The 12,406-nt window shown below is 46.0% G+C and overlaps 1 protein-coding gene across 3 annotated transcripts in view; it reads right to left on the bottom strand.

The window, feature by feature from the left end:
* The window catches only part of LOC138532653 (flavin-containing monooxygenase 5-like), a 723,329-nt gene that overhangs the window by 239,672 nt on the left and 471,251 nt on the right, over window positions 1-12,406 (bottom strand). For all 3 annotated transcript variants that reach the window (XM_069641081.1, XM_069641083.1, XM_069641082.1), the window contains exon 6: window positions 6,296-6,495. In XM_069641081.1, the coding sequence (XP_069497182.1) occupies window positions 6,296-6,495 (200 nt within the window). The remainder of the gene's footprint in view (window positions 1-6,295; window positions 6,496-12,406) is intronic.

Genomic DNA, 12,406 nt, shown 5'->3' with positions numbered 1-12,406 from the left:
CAGAGTACTGCTGTTTTCGAAAGATATGGATCATCAGCCTCTTTTATCGCTTGCAAGGTAGCTGGTGGGATTTTGTGTCCCACTGAAGTAGGCTGTGTGGTTACAGCCTTGGTTGAGGTAGATGAGGTAGAGGAAGACAGCCTACTACTTCCTAAGAAAGGAACAGCTTTTCTGAGAGCTTTGCAGTGGTTGAATTTGGTATGGTGCCGCATGGTGGTGACCCCGTAGGAGAACTGCCCAGGTTGTTTGCGACTGAGTGCAACGTTGCACTCAGTGCATTTCACTTTGGTAGCTTTAGCCTTTGATACATTTCCGACAGTGGTAAAGAAATGCCACACCCATGATTCTCTCTCAGTGTTAGAGGTAGGCACTTTTTCGACCTCATCTTCCTGGTCTTCTTGATTGTCTTTTGAAGTATTGTGCTTCTTTCGTTGTGTAGGTCCACCAGCTGTTGGCGGTGCTGGCTCTTGGAGAGGAGAGATGGCAATAGCTGATGAAATCTTTAAGATAAATAGCATTTTTCCTAATATTCTTCCAAGTATGTGCTGTGTGCTAGATTGTTAATGGATAATGAGTAAAAATAGGTGTAGGAGCTATGCAAGGGTACATTTTCAGTTTAAAACTTCCTAGAACAGATGGAAATGCAGTTCCGAACTGTTCGCGAAGCACGGACCCGTTTGCAAAGTGCAGACCCATTCGAGAACACGTCATCATGACCCACGCAAGCACATGGTCATGTGACACTGTCCGTAACTCCGCAATGACATCAGACGTTCGCTATGACGTCAGGCGTTCGCGAACTTCGGCGAACACAAAAACAGTGGAAAAAGTTGCAAAAAGTGTAATGAAGTGTTAAAAATTATGCTAGAAGGTGGGGAATGACAGAGTTTTAAGGTGAAACTTTCTAAATTGGAGAAAAATGTTTCTATATTGGGATAAGTATATTAGTAAATTGTAGCAAATTAGGGTGCATTGGTAAAAACCCATGAAATTCCCTGAAAAAAATGTGTTAAAGGGAAGTTATGGTTCAAAGTAAAACCGAAAACCTCCAGAAATGTGCCAGTTATGGTAAGCTAAGCAAGCATAACTCGCACCACCACCGTGCACTGCTAAGACAAACACCCAGCACATGAATGATGACATCACAGATGTTGCAGTGCAGCTTCCATTGAGTTGATTTAGTAACATTTTCACATGGATGCAGTGTGCTAAGATCTGCTCCACATCTTTATGCAAATGTCAGGATTTGTGCATAGCTGTACATTCAAAAAAGGGGCTTTTGCAACAGCTTCCACGCGAAGCACTCCAAAGCCTCCAAAAGATGACATGTTTTATTTTGCAACTCAAAAATATTCACAATTTAGAGGGGTTGAGCTCCCTGTGCATGGTTGTCCAGTCTGTCCCAGTAGCAATACGCAGGATCCGGGTCGGTGGCTGGTTTGTGCATTAGCGTTGGCTTGCCAACCACAATGTGGTGCTGGGATGCAGCACTGAGGAAACATGCAGACCTCCATCTCTGTGGCCTGGCTACAAAATGTTGAGGAAGTGTTTTAAAGTGCACATCCTCAGGAGGTCTTGTGAATTTTACAAAAGTAGATTTACTCCTGTGCCAGGAGAAACTATGAGCATTGTCAAGCAGTACTCAGAATGCTACTCAATGGCTAAACAGACCTTTTAGATTGAGAGATATGCTCTCATTAGGCCATGCTACTCCCAATTTCAGCCCGTTATTTTGTGATAAAATAAACGTGTTGGATTGGACACGCTTAGGCTTGTGGAATACTTAACATTGGGCTATGGGGTCACATTCCAATTCGTGGAATAGGTCAGATTGGATCTTTTTGGGTGGGTTGTATTGCAGCTTGTTGGATAGGTCAGACATTTTACATTTGTGCACGCGCATGTTATACTCTATATGCACAAATGTCATTTTGCAATGCCCTAGATCTGCAAATGTGCTCAAATACTATTGCGAAACTCACAATTGAAGGTGTGTAATGCCCCCCAAATAGATGCGGAGTGTACCTGTCCCAGGGCAGTGTTGTGTGGGTCCCCAAAGTCAGAGGAAGTGGATTTCTGGCCAGTCACGAATTTGCACTGTGCAACTTGTAGATAGACAAGGACTGTCCTAGGTACAGGTAAACTCCCTGAACAGAAATAATTGAGCAAATATTCACTGTAGGTCTGCTTTAGCCTGAAAGGAAAACTTGAATGTAAAATGCCCTTTTTAAATTGCACTGATTCCCATAGGCAGCCATTATCTCCTATGGATCCTCATTCTGATTTATGAGTTGCATGAACTTCAACAGGGTGGAATTTTCCAGTGCTCCACCCTTTGCTGCCCAGCCCATCCCCCAAACCCTGTTTACCAGGGCCTGATCACGACTTCGGCGGTAACCCTTAAATCCGGCAGTAGCGCTATTGGGCTCAATGGGGAATTTTCACGCTCTTACCGCTGGCGGATTTCCCGCTGGCGGTAATAGCGCGAATTTTCAGCGAATTTCCCCCCAGCTCAGAGCTGGGGCGAAATCCGCCAAAGCCCTGATTCGGCGGACCCTTAAATCCGGCAGTATTAGCACTACCGCCGGATTTAAGGGTTACCGCCGAAGTCGTGATCAGGCCCTTTGTTAGTGAAAGTTAAAGATTGCTGCATGTTTTTCCACTTTGCCTAGCCCTATAATGAAGGAAGGTCCAGAGCCCCTTCCCCCTCCAAGAAGGGACAGCCCCATGTGACACAATGCAAGATTTATGGAACCTGCATTTATTTATTTAATTAACTTAATTAAATATAATTTAAATTGTAATATCTTTAACTGATCACTATATTGTATCATTTTTGTTATTAGAAGTGTTGTCATGTGTGTTATTTAGTTAGTTCTTTATTTGTACGTTTTTGTGTGTAGCTCTGATTTGACTACCCCTTTTAAATGGTACTAGCCTGGTGCCCTCCTGCCACAGCATCTACTTAGACAGTTCCTTTGGTTATTGTAGCCCAAGCTCCTGTGCGTGGGTGATGCGTTTCCCATGCAGAGCTTCTGGAGAGACTCTGTCAGCCTGTGTTCTGCTTTCAGGCCTGCCTGAGGCCTGTCTTCCTGCTTCTGCCAGGCCTGCCTGAGGCCTTTCCACCATGCTGCTGGAGGTCTGTTCCCCTAACAGGCCCTGACAACTCCAGTGTTCTGCCTTGCTGCTCTTCACCCTTGCATTGCTGGGAGCATGGCAGATATGGTGGTCCCTGGACTTCATGTGAGCACCCCAACTACATACAGGAGCTGATCCAAGCTTCCAGCAAAACATACTTGTGAGAGCTTCCTGGTTCCTGGGTAGACTCTGCTCTTTGTAATCATTTTGGGTTGTCAGCTGCCTTGCCTGGTGTGCCCGTTGGCTGTTGCTCTTTCTTCCATGTGTATATGCTTATACTTTGAGCTATGTGCTTTGCTCAACCCTGGTGCAGTAACCTCAGCCTTTAAAAGGTGGTGCTGTGCTCACTTTCCCATTGACGTGATGTATTTCAGAGATTTCGTTTAAGTACAGTACCTCTAACCACGTCTAGAAGTCCCTCTCTAATGCCATTTGATGTATGTATGCCCCTGTTTCTAATGTTCTGAACACTGCTTTGGGTGTTTGAGACAGTTCCTCGAAGGTTTGTGACTTTCCAGCCTCTATTTAAACCTGTGTGACCCTATCAAGTGTAAACATGCTGTACATTTGTATAATCACTTGCACTCATTATTCATTGCCTCTGCACATTATTGTGGGGTTGCTTCTCCCCAGTGGTTTTGAGAGGTGGTAGGCTAGTGCAGGAGTCCTGTAATTTGTACATTGTGTACATTGTCATTTTGATGAAAACCCTAGTATAACCTGTAAGGGTGCAAAGGTAAGGGTCTGACACAATTGTGGCATGGGGGCTGGCAAAGTCTTTTATTTAAGTGGAAAAAAGAAACCCATCTTACCTTATTTCTAAGAGGGGTTTCCCTGCCTCAACAGCCTGTCAGGATGTCCAAAATAAAGAGTCCACAGTCCTGTTTCAGGAACCTATTTCCTTCCCTTACACTAAATACTAAAGAAGTGGTGAGTCTCAAAGTGAGACTGTATCCTGAGGGATAGCCTCTCTTCCCCAGGTTGCAATCTCGTTTCGAGGAAAGCACAAAGTTCCGGGTTTAAAAGTTCCCAAAGCAGAGTTCAAAGAAACATCAGCCCATAGTTGTCTTTACTATTGGGTTTCTTCTTGGCTTATCTCCAGGGTTACAGACCTCCTTTCCTTTGTCCTTCGTGTACTGCTTTCCTTAATCTTGTTGATCAGGGGGATGACTCCCTCCGCTCTGGTCTACAGTTCACAATGTTAGGGGAATGTCTCCCTCCCCTTAACCTATCTCAGGTTTTGGTAGGTTAACTCTTGGTGGGGGAATGTCTCCCGCCACCTGGCCTTTCTCAGGCTTCTCAGACAGTCCAACAAGTGATGGGGGGATGCCTCCCTTCCCCTCACCTTTCTCAGGCTTCCCAGACAGTTCAACAAGTGATGGGGAATGCCTCCCTTCCCCTGACCTTTCTCAGGCTTCCCAGAAAGTTCAAGAAGTGATGGAGAATGTCTCCCTTCCCCTGCCCTTTCTCAGGCTTCCCAGAAAGTTCACCAAGTGATGGGGTCTTTAACCCGTGTTACTCATCTCTCTCCTGCCAGGGACTGTCTATGTCCTTCAGAGCTCACTTTTCTGTTGTGGGTCCCAGACCCTTATTTCTTTACTTCTTTGGATCGTAGTATTTGGGATCCTTCGCTCCCAAGTACTGCTACAAGGAAGAATGCTTAGGAGGCTACCCGTTAAGCGCAGTGGGTCCCAGACCCTTATTTCTTTAGCCTTCACCCTTTGGGGTCCCACCAACCTCCCCCGGTCACCCAGAGCTCCACAGGGTACTTACTGGCATTCTCCTGTTTTTTATGGGTCTCTCCGACCTCATGCTCGGGCTTCTCTTGGCCTTCCCAGGGACTGCTGTATCTCCTGCTGACTGTGCTTACCAGCGCCCCTGATCGGCTGGTTGCCCGTGGGCTCTCTTTGTCTGCTGGTCCGTTCATGGCGGACATTCCCGAGAAGCCTCTGCTTGCGTTTAAGTGTCTCGGTTCGTGCTCGCCTGGCCTCTCCTCTCGGCTTCCAACCTCGTGGTTCCTCTAGGGCAAACTACTCCTTCTGGATTGTCCATCGTTTCTTTTTAAGCGGTGACTTTCGTGGCCTATTCCTGAGCAACTAGCCCGCTCACCATAGTTGTTTTTCATAGTGATCTTCATGGTTCCGCGTTTCTCCCTCGTCTCAGTACACTTCAAGTAGAATGTAGGATTTTCTACCTGGGCTAGACATATTCGGTTTGGGGTATTGAGAAGCATGGACGATATCCTTCCTGGAGTTTGTCACAAACCCTACAAAAGGGAGCTTAAGTTGTAAGACACCCTAAGTGTGTCAGTAACTTGTAGTCCTAGGCCATTCATTGTGTTATTTTGCAAATCTCCAGGCGTGGCCTTGTTTAGCTCCAAGCTTGTACTGAGTACAAAAAAAGAACTCTGCTGCCATATGCAGGACAGCAGCCACAAAAGTGTAGTGTGTAAAAGGAAACTCTTCTGTTTATTTCAAGTCTTACATGCACAACATGTCTTTAATTACACAAAGGAAAAAGCTTGTAAATCGTATGTATTACAGCTGCTATATTGGAAAATCCTTGAGTGGAACGTAATGTAAATACTCCCTGCACTGTAAAATAAATGTCAAAACCTCTTTCCTGCTTTGGTATCTGTGCGGTATACATACATTCAATCTGTTTCAGTGATATCCCTTCTGCTGTTTTGTGCAAACCTGTCACTACAAGTTCTTCTGATTTCTATTCAAGTGGCACGTGTGTTATTTCTGGAGTTCAGTATTCATTTTTGGATTCACTTTTATTTGCCTGGAATGTGTATTCTGACCTGCGTTCCTGCCATTCAATATTTTCTTCCCCATTCCCGGTCCGTCTGTACCAGGCAGGCCTTGCCCGATTTTGTCAAGAACTCAGGTAGGGTATCCCAGGTAACCCATGTATCGCTTTTCCCGCCACTAAATATCTGGTGGCATTCCACTATCATTATCCACAGACTCTTCGACGGACATTGCAGGTGCATAGGTCAATAGTAAGACCAACCTTTTGCGTCCAATGGATGGATCTTCCTAATGTGTCTTGGCCTACTGTCTGGTATTGGCCCCTCACCTCAGCTCTGTTGAATCATTTCCTGCTACACGTTCACCCACAAACATTCATCGGAAGATACATAATTAAATACCTGTGTTTTGGCAGCAGGCCATAGTTCGAATGGTTGAACCTTTTATTTAGAGCATTCTCGGTCATCTGGTTCACAATGGATGTTGGAAGGAGGCCAAAGATACTCCTTTTGAAGCGGGATATAAATACAACATCCACAGGGTAACCATTGTCCGAAACACGGTGTATAATCCAGGAACCTCGCCGAGTGCTGAGATATACCTAGAGGGAACAAAAACAGAGTCACTTCTACGAACAACATTTCCCATTGAGCATCTCAGGAGAAGTGTGCTTCCTAGCCCAAGCCAAAGGCCCCATGAGGTTTTTGTTCCTCGGAATAAAACACACTCTTGTTGGACACACGATATTTAGGAGAGACTCTTTCCAATGTTTCCCAATTGAATAATGGCCATTTAATTTATAAGAACAAATGTTCTAAGTTACAATGGATCCCATCTCAAAAGCACCAATCTGGCGCTTGCCAAATGGTGGGTTTCATCCAGTCTGTCTGAACGTTATTATTCAATGAATTCCAATCAACCTTTCCCAAAATCCAAATATGCCTCTTCCTAATGTGTACCATTGCACAAATCCCACCTGTGTCTTTCCAAAAGACCCAAAGTGTTGCTTCCAAAAATGAGCACAAGCTCTCTCCATATAACAGGGTCGCAAACTGTGATGTCTCCCGCAAATGCCAGTGGGGACCATCCAACAATCTCCAATCTGACCTATTCCAACAGTCGCCATGGGATTCCAATTCCCAATGTGATGTATTCCCCACCAGCCTCAACGTGTCCAATCCAACACGCTTATTTTACATAGATTACATTCCATGGTGGGGGTGTCAGACAAAGCACTGTTATTGTTCACATCTTTTCTCTAAGGGAGCACTAGTGCAGTTACTGTAGAGGAATATATGACCAAACCTACCCCAACCAAACGCAGCAGTCCCTCCGAGATCTGCCTTGCCTCCTCTATTATTTAATATTCATACCAAGCCTTTTCATGATCTCCCAGACACCCTGAAGTTGGGCTTTCTCTGCTGCAGCGATACCCAGACATTCTTCAACCTGGTAATCTTCAACCTGGTAATCTTCAACCTGGTAATCTTCGGCATGATAGTGAATACTTAAAGACCACTTTTGAAATCCACAAAGATTGGATGCAGTCGAACTGACTGAGTTTAATTGGTAACATAACAGAGCTCAGTTTGAAACAGTCAGGCTGTACTGAGGGAGGTGGACGTCTGGAAATATTTTCAATGACGCTTGAATCACAGCCTATTACAATCCTCCCTACTGTAAAACATTGTGTGTCCTAATTGACTCTCAGCTACACATGACATCACATGTAAATGCAGTGGTTAATAATACAATATTATAGAAGATTGTTTAGATGAGTCAGTCCTTACCTCAGTGACGCGCACCTTGGTATCATTGCTCGGGAAGTCATACAGGCCTAGCTATATTATGCTAAGGAAATCTGTTTGGGAGGGGGTCCCAAATAGTTACTTCAGAGGCTTCAATTTCTCCAAAAATGAGTTGTACAAAGATAAAGTAATGCTACGTATGTAGAACACGCAACTCCAACCATCTACTGGCTCCCCTGGCTCCTGGTTGCATCCTGAATAACATATAAGTTGGACAGTGTGATCTACAAACTCCTGCACCATCTGTCAGCCATGTATCTGACTTCTAGGATTTGCTTCCATAAAAATACTAGGGTGTTAGACGTGTGTTTTATGACCACCATTAACCCTCCTAGATGTAATGTAACTTCAGGGGGCAAAACTTTGTCAGTCCAAGAGAAAAAGGCCTGGAGCATATTTCCTGAATGCCCTGCAATCTAATCCAAACTTTGAACGGTTTAGAAAATTAGATGATACATTGTAGTTGGGATCTTTTTTATCATCCTGAGCTGACTGTTTTGAATGCTTAGAATGAACACTGGCATGCATTTACAGCTCATAGTTTGATGTTACTTAATGAGAGACTTAGCTCTAAGAGATCCCGGGAGGGTGTGAACTGGGTGGAGAGGAGCTGGTAGTGGGAAGGAACGACCATAGCAATTAGCATAGCCATGGGTGGACAGATAACCAAAAATGGCCACCGGCTATGTATGAATCATGTACCTCCTGACATCCCATCTGCCATCTTTCTGCACTCCAATACAATAGTTTCAGCCTATAGATGGTGCTAAAGCTCCACCTAATAGCCAAAACTAAAAATGGGGTCAGTGCGCAAAGATTGCTAGTTATTAAAAACTGCAGCACGATTTTCAAACTTGTCGATCATAGATTTATTTGCAAAGCTCGAAGAGTTCATGACAATTAGAAAAGCACAGGTGGTACAATTGACATTCACACATACAGACTAGCATGAAAATGAAATGCATACTTCTCTTAGTTACAGTGTAAACTTGATTCCCCCTTTTCCCACCCGATCCTTCATTTGTAATCCCACAAGCATATGCAGTGTATGAGATGACACTAGTTTAGCCATATCCTTGTAATCATCAATGTAGATTGGCGTCATTCTTTGTTCCGATATTAAACCATGCTCTTATTTATTGCTTCATGCTGGAATTCGCTTCTAAGCACTGTAATTACAGGTGTTATCATTACCCACCTTAATGGAAGCTCAATTTATGAACTTACTGGGAGGATGAAAGGCTGAGTTGCTGGATTCGACCTTGTGAAGTTCCTGCTGGTTCGATGCTAGGAACTGGTGCTTGGGAGCTATATAAATGCACCCGTCTAAAAGTGAGACTATTCTCAATGGGGGCATTCCCAGTTTCACATGGAACGTGCAGTGACTGGCTATTTTCGGATCCACCAAGTAATTAATAGGACTGATCTTTGTTTTGACCTGCTGGGACCACTCCACAGATTCCCAAAGGCTCCCGCTTGGCTTCACCCGTGTGATAAGTCAGATGCCCTGAACCTTGGTGTTCTCTGTGATGGTTGAATTTTGCCCATGATTCTTCAATCACTAAACTTGGTTAGCTCAGAAGGTGACTTTCTGGAGGATTGTGTGTGTGCAACCATCATTGAGTTCTAGTCTAGCAAATATGCATCTAACCATCTGGCCTTCACAATCCTTTTAAGACCCATTTGTTCAACTTGAGATTCTAGCCTCCTTTTGTCATGCCTTGCCTCTTATGAAGCACCCCAATTAAGCACCATTTGGTAATTATTTTGCTCTAAATACAACTTTAACAAAAACACAGGGCCTCATTCTGAGTCCTTGAATGGGGAAATGCCGGTCCATTCTGACCTTGGAGAGCCCGGTATTTCCCCATTCAAGGAACCTGGACCCGGTGCATCCCCATTCCCATTTGAGGCCCTATAGGGCTCAATGGGAATGGGGAGCCTGCTAACAACGGGCCCGTTAATGGCGGGCCCGTTGTTAGCATCCTGGTCTGCTTGCGGGTCCCGCGATCAGACCTCATAATGAGGCGGTAGGGGGTCAACGGCACCGGAAGCTCTACCAGAGCCGTTAACCCCCTACCGGCTGGGTCGTAATGAGGCCCATAGTCCAATATGTAATTTGTCCTAATCCTGGCAATTCCTTTCCAGTTTTTGTTTATCACACATAAAGCACTGTGAACGTAATGTCCAAAAATAATTTCAAACAAAGAGGTGTGTGACCTCCTGGGATGTATTCCCGGAAGCAAACCTGAGGCATGTAATAATGATGCCACACTTCATTTTCAGCTGTTGCCCATGGCCCTGCATGTTTCAATTCATGTTTTACTAAAGCCATGTTCAGTGCCACAATCTGTCTGGAGATATTTAATTGCCCCTTTGTCCAATTTAGCAGGTGTACAATCCACCTTCTTGTAAACAGGGCCATCAAGCATCCTGGTGCAACAGGTGCAATGAGGAACCTCATTTGCACCACCTCTCGGAGCATGTTGGGTGTGTGATGCTGGAAATGCATCGGAGGGATAGGGCCTCTGTATCCTTGTCTTTTACTGTTTTTTATCGTGTGTTCTGTCGTGTTTTCCGTGCAGGAGTTCATGTGGGACTCCTGGTGGTGCAGCTCTCTCTCCTTTAGTTTGGTGAACGGACCCGTGGGATACCCTTATGGCACCCATGGGTAGGGGTACAACCCTGTGCCCCTAGTGTATGTTTTTGGGCACCTGTGTGTGACCCACAGAGCAGGGTACGGGCTGGTGGCAGCTCCATGCTAAAATGACTGGTGCCCTGAACGTCCTCCATTTTGGGATGCCCAGGCCCTGTCATTGGAATTGGTAGATTCCTGATGGAGACAAATTGGCCCCCATGGCCTCTTGCCTTCCATCACCTGTTACCCTGATCTTCCCGAAGTCCCGGGAAGCCCTGCCTCTGTCCCTTCCCCCTGACTGGTGCTGGGTGGAAGTTCCATATATGGTAGTGTGGGGAAATGTCGACCAGACTGGCTGGAGCCTTCTCAACGACCGTATGTTGTGGGTTCGCCTGTGGGTGGGACCTGGGTGAATGGAGTGTGTGACGAATATAAATTCTATGTTGTGGCTGTCTAGTATCTGGTGGTTGACACAATGGTTGAGACAGCCCTGCCCGAAACCGGTATGAATGCAGCTTGGAGTGTTTAATGGCTCGGTACTTGTCCCAATACACATAACTTGTTGTGAGTGTCTGGAGAGAAGTGAATGGCCTGAATACCTCATGTGCCTGATTGGCTGCCTGCCTGCATGAATGCCCGTGGTCATGATTGGATGCTTGATGCAACAGTATATCTGGGGACCTCTCCTTGATAGGAATCGTGTTCAGAAGCTGAAGTCCACTACGACGAGTAACTGGAGTGAAGCTTAACCTTGAGCCCTGCTGGACGAGAAGAATTGCTGTTGCTCTCCTTCACAATTGGAAAGCTTCTGTGCTTCAAGGACTGACCCAGAGAGGACCTGGTAAGGCGCCCTCTTCCCGAGCTACGAGGGACCATCGTGCACAGCTGATCTTTGCCTAAGCTCCCTGGTAGACAGACCTTCGACAGGCTGCCGACCCGATACGGGGACTGCTGCGGAACTCCAAAGAGAAGCGCCCGGACTGTTGTCCGTCACTGTCGTCGACCGGGGTCGCCAACTGGAGCCGCCGCGCTCCCGTTGCCTAAGAAATTCATTGATCCAAGGACGCTCTTATCCGCATCGTCGCCGCTGTATCCTGCTGGAGAAGGCCTGACCATCGACGCTCCGAGGAGCATCCAGCGGTGGGTTCCCCGCCACCCAAAGACCACAGAGACGCCGACAACTCGACGCTCTTGCTGGGCCACAGTTCTTTAACTCTTTGCAGTCCAGAACTATCGACACTGAGGTGCCCCGCACGACTCTTCCTTGCAGGACGTTTACGCTTCCCCGTCAACGAGCACCGCTAGGAACGACGCGGCCACTTCACCGTCATAGCTCAACCTGTTCTCCGTCAGACGTTCGACGACCCGTGACTCCTGCCTGAAAGGGAGGACACTCAAGAAGGGTTGTCGATTTCCCCGACGCGGAACGCTACAACACCAAGGTACTTTGGGGTTGCAGAACTATTGGGAAGTCTAGGGGAGAACAATATATGGACTGAGCTTGTATCTTTCTTCTACAGGTTGCCCAGGTGGGGGGATCTCCACACAGAGCTGTGTTTAACGGTAGGTACCAGTATTCTGCCTATTGCTCAACCATCCTGCTTTACTTCCTCTCTCTACTGCTGGTTTCCTCTTTATTTTGATCTGTGTGCCATTCTGACCATATGCACTTTAATAAGATCGAGTAACGTTAGTGGTGCCACTTTAGAATTGTACATATTTACCATTGTTGATTTTCGGAGCACAAAGTGAGTTATCGTGATCATGTATATGACTTTGAATATTAATTATATAAAGACTGTGTTTTAACCGATACAGTGTGTGGACATTCCTTCGTGGGTCCTCGTGGACTACACTGTACTTAAGAACCAGCTCGTATCACCTCCCGAGAAGCTAGGCCTTGATTGCTCGACCACAATACTAGAGAATCTTGGCAGGGGTCTCTGTGCCTCCCCTCTACCATATAGAGAGCGGAAGTGCATACCCTCCCTCCGGTCTTTACAGGGTGTCAGACACGACAATTAAAATGACTCACTGTGTTGTCTATGCCTCCAGCAATATCTATT

This window comes from Ambystoma mexicanum, chromosome 1q (assembly GCF_040938575.1).
Source record: "Ambystoma mexicanum isolate Mex_15411 chromosome 1q, UKY_AmexF1_1, whole genome shotgun sequence".
In the NCBI taxonomy this organism is placed as follows: Eukaryota; Metazoa; Chordata; class Amphibia; order Caudata; family Ambystomatidae; genus Ambystoma; species Ambystoma mexicanum.
Note: the sequence above shows the minus strand (reverse complement) of the source record. Positions and strands in the feature narration are given on the sequence as shown.